Source organism: Callionymus lyra, chromosome 14, assembly GCF_982586985.1.
Source record: "Callionymus lyra chromosome 14, fCalLyr1.hap1.1, whole genome shotgun sequence".
Lineage (NCBI taxonomy): Eukaryota > Metazoa > Chordata > Actinopteri > Syngnathiformes > Callionymidae > Callionymus > Callionymus lyra.
Genome location: NC_141831.1, coordinates 23,711,934 through 23,731,710, shown reverse-complemented (window position 1 = coordinate 23,731,710; position 19,777 = coordinate 23,711,934). Strand labels below are relative to the sequence as shown.

At 39.4% G+C, this 19,777-nt stretch overlaps 1 protein-coding gene across 6 annotated transcripts in view; it reads right to left on the bottom strand.

The window, feature by feature from the left end:
* Positions 1-19,777, bottom strand: part of auts2a (activator of transcription and developmental regulator AUTS2 a) — a 258,652-nt gene that overhangs the window by 170,778 nt on the left and 68,097 nt on the right. Inside the window, exon 1 of one of the 6 annotated variants that reach the window (XM_087807280.1) lies at positions 19,221-19,291. The exons of the other annotated variants lie outside the window; for them this stretch is intronic. Within the exon in view, the coding sequence (XP_087663406.1) occupies positions 19,221-19,268 (48 nt within the window). The 5' untranslated portion in view covers positions 19,269-19,291. Of the gene's footprint in view, positions 1-19,220; positions 19,292-19,777 lie in introns of those variants that run through there. 6 annotated transcript variants of the gene reach the window in all.

The window sequence follows — 19,777 nt, the reverse complement described above, 5'->3', positions numbered from 1 at the left end:
AGGTGTCACCAGAACAATTTGTAGCTCAACACTCTGGATTCTGCGGATGTACTTCCTGCATCTACATCATTTCCACAGTTGTACACATCCATCAAAATGTGGTTCTCTGCAGCTACGGTCACTGACTGGGATGGACTACAGTGGATCATATCCTCAAGGTAACCCCTCATGTGCATCGTTAGGAATCCTCTCAGGTAAAAGGGACCATGTCAGAAACATCTTTTAGCACAGTTTTTACTTCTCTTTGAACTTCATTTTTAACATTTTACATAACCAGAAAAATCGAACAGACATTTGTCAGTTTACTCAGGCTTAATAAAGCAGCTACATCTTCGATTGTCTCGCTGTGCTTTCAAAACGTCTCCAGGAACGTGAGCCAGTAGCTAATCAGGTTTTTCCCCATCCAAGTGTGCGAGCGTGAAGCCTGTTAAGCAGATTCTAGCAGGACCTAAGAGGACGCGTCTGCCCCACTGTCTGCCCGGCTAACTGTCCTGAATATACAACAGCTACGCTCACAGGACTGCAAGGTCAATTCCACGCCAGCAACAAGCCTGAGACAAGAGGACGTGCCCGGTAATTGAAAACTCAATGGAGCTCACATGCAGGCGGCGCTGGCAGGTTTCTGCCACAAGGACTTTCAGGTCTCAACACCTCTTAATTCCCCTTGATAAAACACTCGCAGGGCAGCATTCCACCAACTAACTGCTGCCAATCAATTGAAAATAAATGAATGCCTGAACTAGATCTGCTCAATGGTGGCTCAGGGACCAGATAGGGTCAAACTTTATCTTTATGAGGTCACGCTAAAATTTAATATTTTGAAATGTTCTGGTGCTTTGACTTTTTTCAGGTAGATAACTACTTATCTACTTGTTTTTAAATTGATATTTTCTATTCCATTGTTGACATTTTTACATTCATTTTTAGATACACTCTAACTCATTTGAAATAATATAATAAGCTGAACCATTAGCTTCTCTAAAGAACTACATTTTATCTTTAACGTTTGTGGTAGATTTTTATTTAAAAACATTGCTACATTGAAAACATTTATAGTGTTTAATTTCCTTTTTGTTTAATTAATATTAAAGATTTTTACTTTGTTGTATCGTGAATTTTATCTATTTCTTCCATTGTATCATCGGTTTTTAAACAATTATACTAATATTAATTTCACACAAATCAATTTTATGATGATGTAATTAGAATTAGAAAGCCAATTTTAAAATATATAATTTATTGAATATTGTTTTGATTGTTTAAGCGCTTTGTGACCCTGGTCTGGAAAAGCGCTATACAAATAAAAATTACTTACTTACTTACTTTTAATGCATCATCTGGCCCCTCTATTTTTATATTTTAATTCTGATGTTGTTAAAGCAACACGAGTTTGCTGCTGCAGATGTCCAAAGATAAATATATAATACACCCATATATACATTTAAATGGAGTTTTCTATTTGGAAAACTAAACTGTTAAGAAGCTCTTTAGTGACAGAAGTGTGATTGTGTCATTTAAAAAGTTACTTTCCATTAAGTAAAACTCTCATGTTGCAAAGTATCCGGATCAGGAAGTCGAACACAGTGAGATGAAAAGGTTGTCGGGGGAAAGCTCAGTTTACACATCTACATTCGAAGAGCTGCATTTATTTAGAAATCACTCGTGGCACGGCGGGAGACATGATGGATTCACCAACAGCAGGAAATAATAGCACTGGAGTTGCAATGGAATTATCTGTGGCTCTTTGTTGTTTATCTGCCACTGCTATTTCCCCCTCCATGCCTCGCCGCCGCAGCATACATGCCCAGCACCCTGCGTCGGTGAAAGCTCCGTCCCTCCTCCCCCGCTTCATTTCAGACCCGTGGCTCACAGTCGGACTGTCACAGAGAAAAGCCATCTCGCTCACAGCATGGCTGCTGTTTCAGGGCAGCGACGATCTGCTGTGTGCACCCCGACTTCCCCTCACTCCCACTGGGCTATTCAAGAAATCACAGCTGATGCCGAGGCGCTTCTCTTCTTTTTTGTCCCGCGATGAGACTCCAAAGAAAAAAAAAAAAAAAGGCCACAAAATGAAGCGTTCCACCTCCTCCCTTGCAGGAAATGATTTCTGTCACCCTCAGTGCGCTCCAGAGTTTAAAAAAAAAAGAACAGAACTGAGCTTATGAGGACCCCGGCAAGGGTCCGCCTGTGGCTCCGGAGAATGATTGTGTTCTCAGTTTGAGGTTTATCGCTCAAAAACCCCTACGACGAGCTGTAATCAGTTGAAATAGGCTGGTTTGAGATAAAGACCTCAAAATGCAGCGCGGGAATCCACAGAGGTCTAATCAAAGCAAATAATGTAAATCCCCTCATGTCGTTCCTCGGAGGCCGCTTCTGTGTCACATGGCTTTCAACTAGACTCTGCATAAACAGGCATCCAGCGATCGTACATCAGACGACAGTTGTTGGCACATGTTGCTCGGCAACACTCAATTATCTGTCAGACCCACAAATCAAAGAGGCCGCTCGGCCCGTAATTGTAGCTAATGAACAATAAAAGTCTGGGTAACCCTAAATCACAAGACCTCGCGTGTCCCGTACACTGATAAGAACGACGTGACCCCGGGGTAAGAAGTTGTTTCAGGCCCGGAAGGTTTTAGTGGTTTACTGACAACCATCTGAGATAGTAGGTGAAGAGAAGGAGCCGTAATGAGCCTCCATCAAAACGCCGCTGACTCGAGTGTCGTCGACCATAAACCCACAACAGTGATAAGATCAAGGCCGGGTCAGTTCGCTGCAGCAGGTGTCCCTGCCTGACACCGGTGGGAAAAGAAACATTTAACGACACAACACGACTTTATCTGCTGCAAGTGTAGCAACAAAGTTTATTTGTGTCTACCTTAAGATATTATGACTGAAGTTTCATCAACACAGGCAGAGCAGCAGGAAAGCTTCTGGAGAATACAGTTTTGAATGCAATGTATATGAGTTACCACAATATTTCTTGTCACATATGGGGGCCGACATTATTATCTTTGAAATGATGAGTCTGATTGCGATCCTGTCCGTCATTCACTCACCGAACACTTGTTTCTTTAGACATCTCATGGACTTGGAAGTCTCTGTATAATTGCTTTAATCCATAATCTATTTTCCTGATCTTATCTATCACTGGCATCTTTATAGGTCAACAACATGAACATTAATCTACTGAGACAACCGTCCGGCGGCTACAAAAACATCTCCACAGACACAGTTCAGTATTTAAGAATCCGTATCAAGCTTCACATGTTGGTGTCATCGTATGGCTGATGAGTCATAAAAAAGCATTCTGTGACGTTTCAAAGATTTTTAACGTATAAAATGTTAAGTACTCTACATTGTCTTGTTAAATAAACAGGTTTGTACCATAGACTAGTACCGGTCCACGACGCATTTGATACCGGGTCAAATTTATTTTGTATTGATTATTATCGTCTTAAAATTTTTATATATTTTGAAATAAAGACAAGATTTTCTCTAAGGCCATATTGCATGTTCAAGATACAATGTTGGTCTTGGGTTCTTTGGTTTACTCAAAAAATAAAACAGTGAAAAAGATTGAGACACAAGGACACTTTTTCTGAATCAGCATTATGGTGAGATGTACGTTTATGCACTGAAAGTATTTTGCAAGTCATGCCTCTTTATTTTTGTTTTATCTGAAGGCCTGTCCGTAAAACAAAATGCTAACTTCAAACTGGTCCACGGTGCAAAAAAGGTTAGGTGACACTATAAACTACAGGTCCAATGAAATCTGCTCAGGGTTACGACTGGCCTTGGATATAAATGATAATTTTGACATTAGTTTTAAAGATTCCATTAATGTAAAAGTTATGAGTTGTGTGATTAATTAAAAATGTAAGATGCTTAGCTTGACAGTATTGAAATGCATACAATAAGTGCATAATAAAAACCTTATCTAAAAAAAAAAAAAACCTTATCTAAACTAGATTTAGAATACTAAATATTATCTTTTACGAATAGGCCATTTGCTAGTTGTTACTGACCAATTACAAAGATCACCAACAGGTGGTTCTTGCATTGTGTTGTCCTCTTCTTTTGAAGTGTCCAGTACATAAACACAAAAACACTTCATCTTAACATAAAAACGTACACTATAGTTGTCCAAAGTTTCCTTTTAATTACACAATTGTTGTCTGGATGTCTTTCCTGTTCCTCTGGTGAACACAGCAGACAGCATTTGAGAGCGACGGAGTTATGAATTATGAAAAAAGCTGCATGAATACAAACTACACAAGGTTTGATTCCTGTCTGAGCCAGAAAGAACAGAAGAGGAACAACATGTAGAGCTCAGTACACAGTTAAAAGCAGTTGGGGCGCTGTGGGGTTTGGACGACGAGCCCGAAACAACACTAAAGCATCAATCCATTAAAAAACACTCTTTCAACAAATCCTTTTTATCTACTCTTGTTTCTCCTGGTAATTTTTTATTTGCGTCTGAATACAGCACTTTACCAAAGCATTTCACACTTTTATAGGCCAGACAGTCTCCAGTGTGGGCTCCGAGGAGCTAATGTCAGAATCTCTCTGGGCTGTCTTTTAAACACACAAGTAAATAATTCAGCAGTGCCAGAACAAAGATGGAAGCAGAGACAGCGAGAGAGGAGCTCTCTGGTGTACGCTGCACTCTCTCTCTCCGTCCCACAAGAGAATGAGTCCACCACTGTTTCTCCCTCTTCGTGACTGGAAATCTTTCTTTATTTCTATTCACGGCTTTCATGCTTGATGGATGGCGTCTGCGTTATTGACACCCCAGTGTCCGCCTCGGCAGACAAAAGAGCTGAGACACATCCGGCTGTCACCCTCCTGATGACCTGTGGGTGGTGCTACATGACCACACATCAGTGCGAGGTGGCGGGAGGATGGATGATGGAGAGGATGGTTTTTAAAACAGCTATAGAAACTGACATGAAAGAAGAAATCATCTCTATTAAAGGCTTGAGCACCATTAAACAATGTTTGACTTTCTTAAAATCTACTTTACTTTCATATTAAAGTAATATTCCAGTACAGACAACCTAGTGAAACCGTATCAAGATTTGTAAACGCTATGATCTACTCATAAGCTTGTATTCTACCATACTGGATTATGAGCTTTTTTATTAAAGTGAAATCCAGACCTTTTCAAGATCTCAGTAAAAAAATTCTATATTTTGTATTAGATAGGTTTTTGTGACACAACAACACCTTTTTTTTATTCAGCTGCAATATTTTTTGACTAGAATGGCACCAAGATGGAACATACCTCTGCCAAGTGCCTCATTTCCTATGACCTCATTAAAACAGCGCTGAATCTAATTAATCAAACTACTTCCACGAGTTAAGAATTGTATTATAAAGAAAAGCAGGTGTACACAAACTGAGCCTTAAGGTCTTAAGCGGAGCTTCTTAACCACTTTATTTAGTTACATGACGTCTTAGGGAAATTAAAGTTTTGGATTTGTACTTACTTTCACTAACAGGCACATTAAACCTAATGATACACTTGGTCCAGTGTATTGATAAAAAATAATAAATTAATTAAACATTTTCTCTTTCAAAGGCTTTTTTCGTAATCTCTGTGCATTCTTTTATAAAGTCAGGGCCAAACCAAAGACTAATAATAATAGTTTGTAAAGCCAAACAAATCCACAAAACAACCTGAGAACGTAATCATCCTCTTGTAAATGTTTCCTGCAATTTACAAGAGGGTGATTACGTTCTCAGGTTGTTTTTGTGGATTTATTTGGCTTTACAAACTACTATTATTAAATACTTTAAGATATACTACTTTCTAATACTTTTGTTCTTGTTTCTAAAATACTTAAGTTTTGTACTTTTTCATTCATACTCTGCAACTTAATCCCTTATGGGGTTCGCGTGGGGGATCCTAGCTCCTTCAGGCAAGAGAAGGGGGACACCCTGGAAAGACACACAACCATTCACACACACACACTTATACCTACGTACAATTTTCCGAAGTTCCCAATCAACCTCTGTATGTTTTTGGACTGTGGGAGGAAACCGGAGTGCCCCGGAGTAAACCCATACAACACGGGGAGAACATACAAACTCCACACACAAAGGTCAAAAGTTGGCTCCCTCCTAACCTGCAAGCAAACCGGCAACCCCCTTAGTGTGAGACGATCGCCCTAAATACAAATTGGTGCTCATATTCCAAAAAAATATATTTCCAAAAGCACTTTTAAACCAGTGCACCACCTATGTGTTAAATAATCGATTCCATTGTATCTGAACTGTTGTACTGTACCTTCCGTCCTCCACAAAAGAGACAAAACTCCAGAAAGAATGTGGTGATATTTTCTCTGCCCTTCAATCTTTTATCGGCTTTGAAATAGAAGCAGCATGGTTGATCAGTGGAGGGTACCGGTGGTCTCCGGGGTTCCACTTGGCGAGTCAAGCCTGGACGGAGGAGCAATAATACAGTAGCGCCTCCTCTCTGAAGAGTGTGTAAAGGTGCTCCACACGGCCACGGGTCAGCGTGAGTCGGCTTCATGGAGCTCTGATTAAAAATACACAATGGATCTTTCATGGCTAATAATTCATGAACACAAAGGCTCTCTTGAATCCTCCACGTGAAAGAGGAGCTGGAAGGTTGAGTGAATCCGAGCACTCCCTCCTCCCGCTGCTCCTCATTCCCATGTAGCTGGAGGCTAATTGCAGCCATTTTAGATGATTGTTATTAAAAACAGGCGAGCGGCGGCGTTTGCTGAGCTCAATCCCCAGTAGAGTCGCCCCATCACACGGTGAGAGCTGGTGCATCGTAATGACTACAATCAGGGCCTGGAGAAGCGAGGACGCCATTATTTTCTTCTAAGCTGGGGAGGAGGCGTGGAGGTGCACACACACACACACACACACACTCGTACCAGTTTACCATGAATAAAGCCTACAACAACAGCAACAGCAGGGTTTTCACTTCTTGAAAAATACAAAAATAACCCACAGTAAGTAGAAGGATGTGGTCCAGACAAGTTAATGTGTATCAAAACAAAGACTTTGAAACCTCGTCACTCTTGAGATCTTCATATTTTCCCTTCACTTCTCTACCCAAGGAAGGAAATACTAGTTTTTACGTTCAATTATTAGTACAAGAAAGAAAGAAGGTTGAAGGTTCACTTCCAACTCAAGGCTACCTTTCTGTTCAGGGTTTGTTTGTTCCACCTTAGCTTCCACTCAGGCCTCCGTGATCCCGATAAGGAGAGTAGAAAAAAAAAAAAAAAAAAAAAACGTTTCCTGTAGCAAACCAAATATTAACATGTCTCTTGTCTACTTTGCGAGTAATACTAAGGAGCATAATACTATGACACCTTGCAGAGTTATACTATGGAATATATACTGCTGAGCCTTGTGGAGTAATACTACGGAGCCATGTGGGGTAATACTACGGAGCCTTGTGGAGTTATAGTACAGAGCCTTGTGGAGTTACAGTACAGAGCCTTGTGGAGTAATAGTACAGAGCCTTGTGGAGTACTACTACGGTTCCTTGTGGAGTTACAGTACAGAGCCTTGTGGAGTAATAGTACAGAGCCTTATTGAGTAATACTATGGTTCGTTGTGGACTAATAAAACATAAACATGTAGCGTAATACAACAGAACCTTGTAGAGTAATACATCACTACATTGGGGACTAATACAACAGAACCTTGTGGAGTAATACTACGGTGCCTTGTGTAGTAATACTACGGTTCTTTGAGGGTAGTACAACAGAGCCAAATGTGTTAAGAAGGTGCAAGTTACTCATTCAAGACTGATGACAACACAAAAACCCCTTTTTTAACACGGTGTTTACTCTTGTAAACACTCCACACACACCCAGGAGGCAGCAGTGGGCCAACACTGCGAGTCAGCAGTAACTACTGGAGATTCGACGCTGTGATTAATTAAATTGTAAGTAAATCAATACTAATTATTCAGCGGGTCGAGCCAGCGAGCCGTGCAATCACCAACCAACAACAGTTGTCTGATACAATTATAACAGTCAAATTACAGCACACAACAATCAGCAATAAAAGAAAAGACGCTGTTATTATGACTTTGGCGAGAGCGATCGATGTCAGACAGATCTGCTGAGTTTGGAATTATGATAATGGTGGAGCGGCAGAATAACACATTCCGAGACAGAATTGATTGAAATAGAGGAGCTGGGTTTGTTGTGTAAATACAATTCATGTGACTACATGAGTGATCCATCACTCCAGGACTGGATCATTACAACACGCCAGAGCTCGGAGCAAGAACAGGTTCGTACCTGAAGGCACTTAATGATCATTTAATTTCCTTTCTGAACATGAAATGTACTTGTGTTTATTTCAAAGAAGAACGTTATTTTTATTATCAATATATTTCGTGCCTTGAAATAAACTTTTATTTTAGATGAATTTGTCCCTGTATTAAGATAAATTAGCAAAGCACCAAGGAACTATTCTTTTTTTTTTATTATATACATTTGGAGATGTACATTTCTTTCAAACTTTGCTGGATTTTTGGATTTTTTCTTTTTTTTTCTGTCGGGAAAACGGGTGAACACGCCAGCTTCATTTCATTGACTTCCATAGTAAAAATAAGTGAAAAGAAATAAGCGAGAATGTGAGCAACCCTTTACTTTTGTACAAGTTAAGACAAAATGTGATGATGATCGATGAGATTTCCAGCTGAACTGAAATGAACACTATATAAATGACAACCTTGATGAGAATCTGAAGCAGAAATGTATGAGGAGTTGTTCAAAACTAGTTTTGTAATCGTCATCAATCATTTATATTGAATTTTTAACACACGATTACACATTGAGATTTATTTTAATGGAATAAGAAGTTTGTGTTTCGGCTCACACTATTTTCAAATTCCATTCATATGATAGACATTTGAGGACTATTATATAAATATATGCTGCTAACAAAAACAAATCTCAATAACAGAGTCAGATATTCATCTTACCAGAATTCATTAGCATACAACTGTCTTCTGTCACGTCCTGAACAAATACAGAATATAACGGGAAATAAATCTATTAAATCATACATCCTCCTCCACTATAATAACCACCAAACATGTCTAGATATGTATAAAAGCTGACAGAACTCCTTCTCCTGCTGTCGCTTTGTGGGTAAGAATGAGCTTCATCAACAAATCACACATTCTTTTAACATTAGTTGTATGAGTGAATAATTCATTATCGTGATTACATTAACAAGATGTCAGTGGCAGCGGTGTGAAGTCATGAGAGTCAGATGAACTCCACTGCGATCACACACCTACCAGGCATATGATGCCAAAGCTTGTCTTGCAGAATGACTTCACGTGTTTGTTTAGCGTCGGCTGTACGGATCGAGCTAACGCCAAAGAGGCGGGGCTTATAAGTAGAGAAAAATCAGCTTTTTATAAATTATTAATAGGGATGGAAGATGATTTTATTTGCAAATAAATACAACACCCTGGTGGAATTATTTAAAAAAAACATTTGGTTATTTTTATTTCCTGTACTGTATCGATATTCAATCACAATGTATCAATTAAAAAATATATAAAAAATAATTTATTTCAATAGTGTGTATAAAAGATAACAATTTGATGTTTTATTTCACAATTAACACTCGTTATGTACAGTGTGTGTATTCATTTATGAGGTGTAATTAAACCGCTGGCCACTAGTTGGCAACATTCATCATTTCCTCCTTGTCATAGTAACAACAAATGGCAGAAATGACTGAAAGAGAAAGTTTTTAAAGCTGATGTTTGGACTCATTTTGGCTTTAAAACAAAGTTTAAAGATAAAAAATGTAACACTGACCGGAACACTGGGTATTGCACGTTGCTCCAGGTTTTTTGATATTGTTAATGTACTTCATTGTTATTGTTTTTATATGTTGACAATTTGTGTTATAATATTTGAGAAGCACTTTCATACAAGCACTTTCACGTTTGATTAGAGAAAACTGATTTATTTCTTTTAAAAGCCTGAAAAAGTGTTGTTTCTTTAAAAGAAATAATATATAGTTAAATTTGTTCTACAGTATTGCAATATCTCGCAATATATTGATATGTATCGTAATACTTGTATTGCCAGACTCTTGCCAATACACAACCCTAGTAGTAGAAGTATTATTGTCTTTTTATTTATAGTGATTTGGAAGTTTTTAAAATGTTGCTGTCGTTTTCCAGAGGTGGAACTGAGTAGCCATACAAGGGAATAAGGAAGCCTTAAATATGCTTGTACAAGAAAGAAGTATAAACAATTATAAAAAAATTCAAAGTCAATTTCTAAAAAAAACTAAAAATCAATATATTTTAGACACGACTGTCATTAAGCCTTATGCCACCTCTTCATCCTCTCACAGCAGTATTGGATCACTGGATTTAAACAATGCAACAAGAAAACGCTTGAGTCAAGAGTAATTCCAGATCAGAGACCATAAATATCTTCCTCTTGACAGTGACACCTGTCAGTCTCATGGATCTGGACTCGATCACAGTGTGAAGATTTACTGTTTTCCTGCAGCGTCACACAAGATTGCGCTCACAGACAGAGTAGAAGGATAGAAGAAGCGAGGACCTGTGGGTCCTCCACAACACTGTACCCTCCTCCCCGCCGATGAATAATGCATGAGAACATGTAAATACGTTATTCCGCACATGCATTAATGATCACGGAGATACTCTCAGTCTAAGCACCAGGGCAATTAATAAAAGATGCCACACAGATAAAGGCCAACACCCCCACCCCCCCTTCGCTTGATCCTCCGAGACACGTTCCATGCCAAATCTTAACCTTGTTTTATTTCTGTGCAACTCGGGGGTGTGGTGCAGCTGGAGAGGAGCTGAATAATAAATGGGGGTTATCAGAGCAGCCGGCTACAGTGGAGAAAGTCTGCTCCACTGAAGATACGGCAGGAACTCTCGCACACAAACACAACCGCTGTGGTCCTTAAATCCAGGCTCTGGGGAGGAAACGAGGGGTTAACTGGTCTCCGGGGGAGCAAGTCTTTTCGCCTGGAGACAGCGTGTGCGACACAACATCACAACAAACACACTAAAAAGCATCTCACAAATAAACACTTTTGAGAAAAGCTGCTACAGCTGGTTTGGGGCTCTTTTTTTTCCATGGGAATTATTTTTTGTTTTAATTGATCCGACAGTGTCAGACGGCAAACATGCCGTGACAGTTACCAGCATCAAATGAAAACATGTTGCTATGAGATATTAAAGCTACAGGTGACAGCACCACATGAGAGCAGAGATTTAGCAACCGTGTAAGGACCGGATTACCTGCATTTATATACAGTATATATATATGTATAGACACAAGATATCAGTTGGTTTTAAATAAGAAAAAACTAAAACTGGTTTTCCACTTCGATTGTATTGATTTTATTGTGACTAAAATATAATCTTTTATGGAATAGATTCATTTATTTTCAGCCAATGGTTTGAGTAATTTCTGTTTCCGTCTTTGAAATAAATGTAAAAACTTGCTTTGTAAAAGCCAAAACACGCGTAATTTGAGAAATAGTTTGAGAAACTCATTCATTCATGAATCATGAACATTATTTAGTTTCATGTATATTATTTTATTCATAAATATTGATTTATTCAACTTTAATGTAATGTCTTTTATTTAATTGAATATTATTCATTTTGTTTAATTTAATTTCAATTATTTTCATTGTTTATATTTTTATTTCATACTGTCATCCCCACAAAACACTATTGTGTTGTGTTTACAACCCTGGCAATAAATGTGTACTGATTCTGAAAAAACCTTGCTAAAGTGACCCGGTCCTGATAGAAAAGCTGACCTACATCCTCACTGACAAGAACGTTACATCAGTTTGGTTCTCTTTGTGTCCAGAAGCAGCTTTCAATAACTCAACTAGGGCCATCAAGTCACAGCAAATACTGAAGTGAAAGGAAAACTATTGCTTCACCCCGACAGCATGTGACTAGCATGTGCCATATGTTAAAAAACACAGAGCAATAGTCAAGGTTGGGAGAAACGGAGCACAAAGGGGAATATATTGTGCTGACTACAGACTACAGAGAGAATCCTGCAACACTAATTAACACGGAGCCTCGTTTCCTAAAAATGTACTTAACACCACTTGCATTGCTCATTTATCTAAGCAAATGAGCAGAGAGATGTGTATCTACTTAAGCAGGTCAATTACTAAAGCTAAATAATTCACAGAATGTAAGGATCCTTTTGGAGAAAACCTCTGCGCTCCAGTAAATGTTATCATAATTAGTTTAATTAAAGCAGAAAATCATTATTACGCATTAATCCCTTCAGAAATTGAAGCGTTATGTGTTTCCTGAGATTGGTTTAACAGCTTTAATTCTTTTTGATGATATTTTCATTCTGGTGTTTTTATCATCCTTGAAACCGTCATGCATTCATTGTGGTTTCTGTTTTATTTGACCTTCAAATCTTAACTCTAATATAAACTATATCTCCACACCTGAACTTGTTTGGTAGAGCGATTTTTACACTTTAACTTTAGCCAATAGAAAAAGTCTGTGACGTCTGAATCCAACATCAGTTTTGTCAACTTTTTTAACTCATTCTGCAGACAATTATTTCACTTCCTTTATTAAAACCTAGATAAACCCTCTTTTTACAGTGTTTCTTGATGGTATTGGAAACTTGTAAGTAGGAAATAATACCACAAACCTTTTTTATAATAAATAATAATAATAATAATAATAAATATAAAACATGTGTTAAAGAGCCATCATGATGGTAGGACAGGAACTCTAGTATAACAAAGGATGAAGGGATGAGGAGAGGAGAGCGTCGGCATCTGGAGGCTGCAAGACTTCACAGCAGAGCGATGGTCAACCTCTTCTCTAACAGGAGGAGGAAAAAGGGACAGAAATCTGTTTCCTGTCATCTCCCATCTTGTCAGTCTTTGTTCAGACATCTTGCATGTCGTCCACCAGCTGTTTACCGTCGGAGCGGACAGATGGCCGCTTCTCTTTGATATGCTCTCTCCTCTCTCGCTCTTTCTTACGGTCCTACACTCACTTTGTGAAAGTTTGAAGGGGGGATGGCGGGCTTGGATCGTGTCGGCCAAAAAATGAGAGATTTGTCAGTCGATACTTTAAATAGGTCAGTCATATAAAATGCATGGATTTACATTATCTGTTCATCTTGAAACAGGACGTTGTCGTCTCTTCTGTGATTGTTGTTAAGATTAGATACTATCTGTCAGACTTTACAAACACAAGCTTAAGACGGTGACAACAAAAACTGTTAGCTTCTTTCTCCAGCTCATAAAATCCGTGACATTCCCAGAGCTCACACATGTAAGTTGAGCTCAAGAGAGGCTTCTCTGACCCGGGCTGCCAGGGGTCTGCCCGTGATACTGAGGTAGAGCGTCCATGGGAACCATCTCTGTGCCCAGTCGTCCTGCTGTAACCTGAGCAGGAACAGACGGCGGGCAGGGACTGGCATTCCATCGGGAATTTAACCAGAGCTAATGAGCAGGAGGGCAGGACTCCGAGGAGGAGAGAAGGAGGTGAAACTGTGCACCAGACATGTGCAACGTGAGCGCTCCTTAAAAAAAATATACAAACAAGATAGATCATGTGACTCTTTGCTGCTTTAAAAGTTGAAGCTAACAATGGCTAACATTTCAATTTTGGGGAGTCTTTTAAGGCAGAAATTAGGATTTGGCAAAACTGCCAAGATTGTTTGGAGACTGGAGAACGATGATATCATCAAGACAATTACCAGTCCTCATGGTACACCATGTATACAAGCAGATGAGTAACACACACACACATCTTGTGTAGGTGAAAGTTATCTTTCCAGTCGACTGAGCATCCACTCAGTAGCTCCATCCATCTGTCAGGTCCATCCCTTGTGGCCTCGCTGAGGCTCACTCTCCCGTCCTTTCTCTCTCCTCACCCGTCTCTCTCTCTCCCTCCCAGCCATGATTGTTCAGTGATCCAGACACCGGTCAGTGCTCCCTCGAGCCACACTGAAGGGGGCCGGAGAGACCGAGGTGGACATCCCCATGTCAGAGGTCCACTCAACAGGTTTACAAGCGTCAAATTAACACTTTGTCTCCAGATGGACACCAGATCCCGCCTGGGACCGGATCACTGCTCCAACTGTCACAGGACATGACAAATACCAGCCAGAGAGTGACATCACTGACATCTCTCTACAAGAAAAATACCCATGGTCCTTTGAAGGAGTCCTTCCAAGACTGTAGCTTATCAATGTTTGAGAAATAAGTAAAGTCTAAACTTGTCTTTTATTTGACTGCATACTTAATAACAATAAGTCGATTGGTTTCATTACATCATGGCTGAAGTTCTGAACTATAGGAGCTTCCAGGAAGAGAAAGAAAAACACAAATACGAGCTGTGACACTAGGCTGGTGAGGCTTCAGTTTTCACTACAACGTAAGGTTGTCCAAGAACTCATACTTGGATACCAGCACACTCAAAAAAATATATATATATATACCAGCTTTTTTTTGTACCCCAAGTACCGAATACACGTGTTGTTAAACCTGCAAACATGTCATAAGTTTGGAAACTAATGGAGCGAACAGTTTAAAGACATCATGACTTGTTTAAAGAGTTGAAGGTGAGTGAATTTTAGTTCAATATCACTTAAAACTAACTACGAACACATTTAGAGACAGAAACCCTTCAGTACAGCTACACTCACTATAGACGTTTTATAATACTTTAAATTATTATATTATATTATTATATAATTAAGTTTACTTAATGTGATTATACAGTTATGAAATGTAACCTTATGAGATGCTTTCTAAGTGTTGCTTAACTGATGTTTGAAATACATTTTACTTTTACATTCACACTAAAAGTTGGATGACAATAACCAGGAGCAAGTGTAACTGCAGCCCAGAGTTAGAGGTTTTAAGGCTGTTCATCGCCTCAGTTTGAATGTATAATATCTGTTGATTTTCTTATTTATTTGCACATTTATTAAACAAATGTTTGAAGTAGGTTTGTTATTTTACTTGAAGGCTGCTCAACACTAAATAGTTTTTTAGTTTTTAGTTCATTTTTGCATCTTTATGGAGAAAATCTTAGCATCACCACTCGTTGAATGTTAGTTGATTGATTGTAGGTTTTCTTTACTCAATTAAGTTGCTTACTTAAAAGAAGAGGCTACGGCCATGGTATCGAAAAGTATTGAAAATATTTACTGGTATTGGTATCGGCTAAATGTTGCCGTTATGTTGCTATCGTGACAACCGTACTACAATGGAATAACACGTTTTAAATAAAGGAGCCAGAAATAAATGATAATTCTTACACAGCGCTGCTTTGATATTCCAATGGAGATTTAAAATAAATTTGTATTCCTGTTAGTGAGTATAATAAAAAAAAATGTTTATTCATGCGTTTTTACAAGCATTGAAGGTTCATTATTGTATAAAAATAGCTGAAATAATGCCAGGATTATATGCAATATGGGCACGTATAATTGTGATTGTAGTAGTTAACTTCCTGGTAAATATCAACATTTTTGGCGGTCATGCAAAGCTCCTGGGGGATAAAACCTCAATGTTTTAGCCGGCACACATGACGATCTGCAAAGCCACTTAGCTCTGCATAAACAAACAATTCTACTCGGATGAAAAACCTAACAAGGCAAGCTACTTCCTCTAAGCTTTTCTCCTATGTGGCAGAGTTTTTTGTCTGACAGATGTTTACAGGGGCCGGGCGATGTTTCCTCGCGGGGCGCTCCCTGGGAAAACATCTGGAGTTTATGGGGATTTGCAAGTAATCCCTTTGGCAAACTGCTGATCCCCCCCTCCCTAGAATTTCATCGGGTTTGTGAGGTAAGAAGGGTTTCCAGAGGAAAAAAATAAAGTTGATGGGTACCGCTTTGTGACAGGCATTCCGAGGGTCAAGAGTTTCGTAAGCCTCTTACTGCTGCAGCTTTTAAGCATAAATAAATTAAACTGGCTGGGTAAAAATGGCTCAAATAAACTCTAGTTAGAGTCCCGGGAGCAGGGATGGGTGTGCGGAGGAGTAAAACTGCCATGTTCATCAACTCCTTCATGTTCTGATGGGGGAACAGCTTCAGCTACACAAATGGTGACGCTTGGAAATACGTGAAAAAAGATTCAAATCATCTACTAACGGTCATTATAGCAACACAATGTAAGATTTACAGTTATTTCTGGATCCCCACCCGTTGTTCCAACAACATAACTGCATTATTGTGCCAAAATAGACATTTGTTAACAAGCAAGCAATAAGCGGCTCTATTTTGGGCTCCTGTTTTTTTTCGTTCCAACCTTATGGAAATTAGTGTAATTGCCGTCTCAAACTTGGCTGGTTCTGTTTCATAGTTGAGCAACGTGAAACTGGTAAGTAGTGTCCGAAAATGAAACGCACAAAAGAAAAAAAATAAAGTGGAAATATGATTATAACAATTAATAATATTAGTAAGAAGGTAAGTTAATACTTAATTAATTAGCTTCTTAGCCAATCACAAATAGATAGATAGATAACTGAAAAGCTGAGTGAATCTGTTAAATACACAGACACTTGTCATTGCCAGCATGGCCTGTGAGCCAGATCCAGCCCACCAGGTCATTTTATGTGGCCCCCCGAATGGTTGTCTCATTAAAAAGTAAATATTCATGTTGATATTTTGGTCTATAAAGATGCCATTGCTTCATATAAGATAAGAAACATAGCCTACATCAACAATTTTTTAGAGGCTTTGATAACCGTAAACATGATGATGAAGTAAATACTATAGTATATTTGCTTGGTGAGGGTTTGATAAAGCAGGATAAACAGAGATATTATATTAAGATATATTAAGCTTCCAGGAATAAAAAACAACATTACCATCAAACTGTTACAGACACTTTTGTAAATATTTATTTGTTTGGCTCCTAGTGAGATTAAGTTTGACCCCCTGATGTATTGGATGCCTGAAACTCAAATGCAGTTGTGTCACTCTGGCCTAGAGAAATGTAGTGAAGGTTTAATTCAATCAGTCTGGTACGAGTCAGGTCAGCGCCTTCCTTCCGTGGCCCTGCAGCCTCGGGAGTAGCGAGATAGGGGGTCTTGGCACCGGCACAGAGGACAAAGAGCTCCGAGGAGACACAAAGCAGGACTGCAGTGTTGTGTTCTTTCCGACCAGAGGAATGTAACCCACCTCCAGACTCCCTCCCTCCATGCCCTCTCTCTTCAGGACATGAGCCCACACACAGGGGTAGCAATTACCCTTTCCACACAAGGATGACCCCGGGTTCTTGACCCAGAAGCCACCAAGCTTGTTCCCTCCTCACTCCCCGTCTTCTGCGAGCAAACAGACGGGGCCAGAAAGAAAAACAGGCACTCTGTCAAAGATGTGTGTTTAAGGTCACTTCCTATTCTAATGCAGTTCTAGGCCAGTCTGTCAATCACGTAGAGTTACACACAGACCTGGCAGCTCCTGTAGTTCTGACAGCTGGGAGGAGAGTAAGCGGAAGCACAAATTATTCTTCTCTTCCAGCACACTCGGCGTTTGACCCGGAACACTGGAAATCACTAAAGCGTGTCTTGATGAAAACTAGTGTTTGTCAGAAAGAGTGATTGTGAAGCGAGAGCTGGACAGCTTTCCATTTCCAAGCTTGTGACGCTAATACAACATCACTATTCACCGTCACACCCACTTCCCTGGCCTTATAAATAAAGCAGATAATATCCAACAAGAACACAGGATCGGAGCAGTACCTGGAAATGTCTATTTTAGAAGTCAATTTATAAGAAAATCTTAACAAGTTCAGTGAGAAAAACCTGAAGAAAAATAAAGCAGGAAACTATTCGGGAACTATTTCTAGTCTTAAGGCTTGATGAGAAAGTAGTTCAACTATATAAGTATTATATATTTCAATAAATGTTTGGATGAATATAGTTGGACATATATTTGTGTTAATACTTGGATAAAAACAAAATGTAAGTACATTAAAGTTAATTTAATGCTTATCAAAATCTTAAGCAGTCGGACAAAAACACACAATAAAGTTTACTCATGACTTTTAATTTAAAAAAAGTAATTTACAGCCATTATGTCACTAGCTAAAACAGCTTGGATGTAGAAAGTCAACATTTTTATAATGATTTTACAAAACGATTAACAAAGCAATAGAATAATTGCAAATATCCTTAAATAACATTGCGTTGCGTGTGCGACTTTAAATGTGTAAAGAATCAAGAACTATTGGTCTCAGAAATGTTAAATATCTCATATGAAAATTGCAAATAAACTAAAACAAAGCGCTGCTACATGTTGTAACCCAGTCCACCCTGCAGAACATGAGACCCAGTCACCGGCGTTAGTTAATGAGCTCCATCGATCCAGCCGAGCGGACATGTGAAGCTAAATGGCAAAATTTGATCAGAGAGAAAGAGGTCACGGCCAAGAGTCACGACACCGCATTGCTCAGGCCTGACGTCTGGTGGAGCGACCGCCTCGCCGCTTAAAACGAGCGTTCTTGTAACGATAGCCGTCTTTATTAGTGGTGAACATGAGGGCAAGGCATGGGCGGCCAAGAGTAATTTCATCCCCGTCAGACCCTAATGCATTAACCAGGGATCCCAGGTTCAGACTATGACATCACTAACTGCATTAGAGCTTCCTGGGTGGAGTCAAGCGTCTGAAAAACAACTGTTTCTGTACAAGAAAAGTGTGCTACTGAGTAACAAAAACAAGAGAGACCGCATATATTTGGACATTAACAAGGTGTTACTAGTTTATGCAAACATGTCTTGCATTCTTATTAAAATAATATTAAAAGTAATTGAAAAAATAAATAATAATGAAAACATTTTCATGAGATTCAAAGAACAGAATTGCCATCCAACTTAACATCAGACAAACTTTCATGGATTGCCCTGAATTGTTAGATTTCTCACCCTTTCTCGGACCTAATGTGATTTATTTTAATGTGGTGATGAAGGTTTGTCACGTGACTAAGCTGGAAAGCCAACAGCTACACAGCCAGAGGTGTTAGCTAAACAGAAACATCAGGTTTGTATCGTTCAGACGCAGCGTTGTCAACATTAAGATTTACACTTGAAAAGTTCTCCCAGAGGGACTTCACTAGGTTCCAGTCTGCAGAACATCCAAGTGTCAACATAAAACAGGCGCTCGGAGTTGGAGAAAGTTGACGCGCCGACTTACCTTCTCGTTGTATTTGAACTTGACGTAGAACCAGCTGGACTTGATCATCCTTCCCGCCACGGCTCTGGACTGACTCACGGCGCCGACGGAGAGGTCTTTACGTTAAAACGTGAAGTTTGGCAGAGCTGAAGTGTCTCGGGTTCTTTTTATCCTCATTCGCCTTTGAGCTCGCTCTCCGTCAGGCTGACTTGGAAGACTGCTACCGTTTATCCCTCTTCTTAGCGGTGTGTGTGTGTGAGCGAGTGTGTGGGGCACGAGGAGTTTGGAAGGCTGACAGCAGCGCTCCTCAGATGGGATTGGGCTGTGGCAGCAGATGCCAGCAGAAGAGAATGTTTCCCCTCTGAATGATTAAACTGTGAAGCAGCAACCTCCCTCACTGCCCTCCATCTCTCCCTCCCTCTTTTAAACTTTCCTCCCATCCATCTATTTACTTTTATTCGAGACAACCTTTTTACTTTTTCACTCGATGCCTCCCGCAGCACTTATGTACAATAAGCTTTTCTGTTTGACCCCGGTTAACCCCTTCCCTCGACTTGTTTCAATTATTTTTTTCCAAG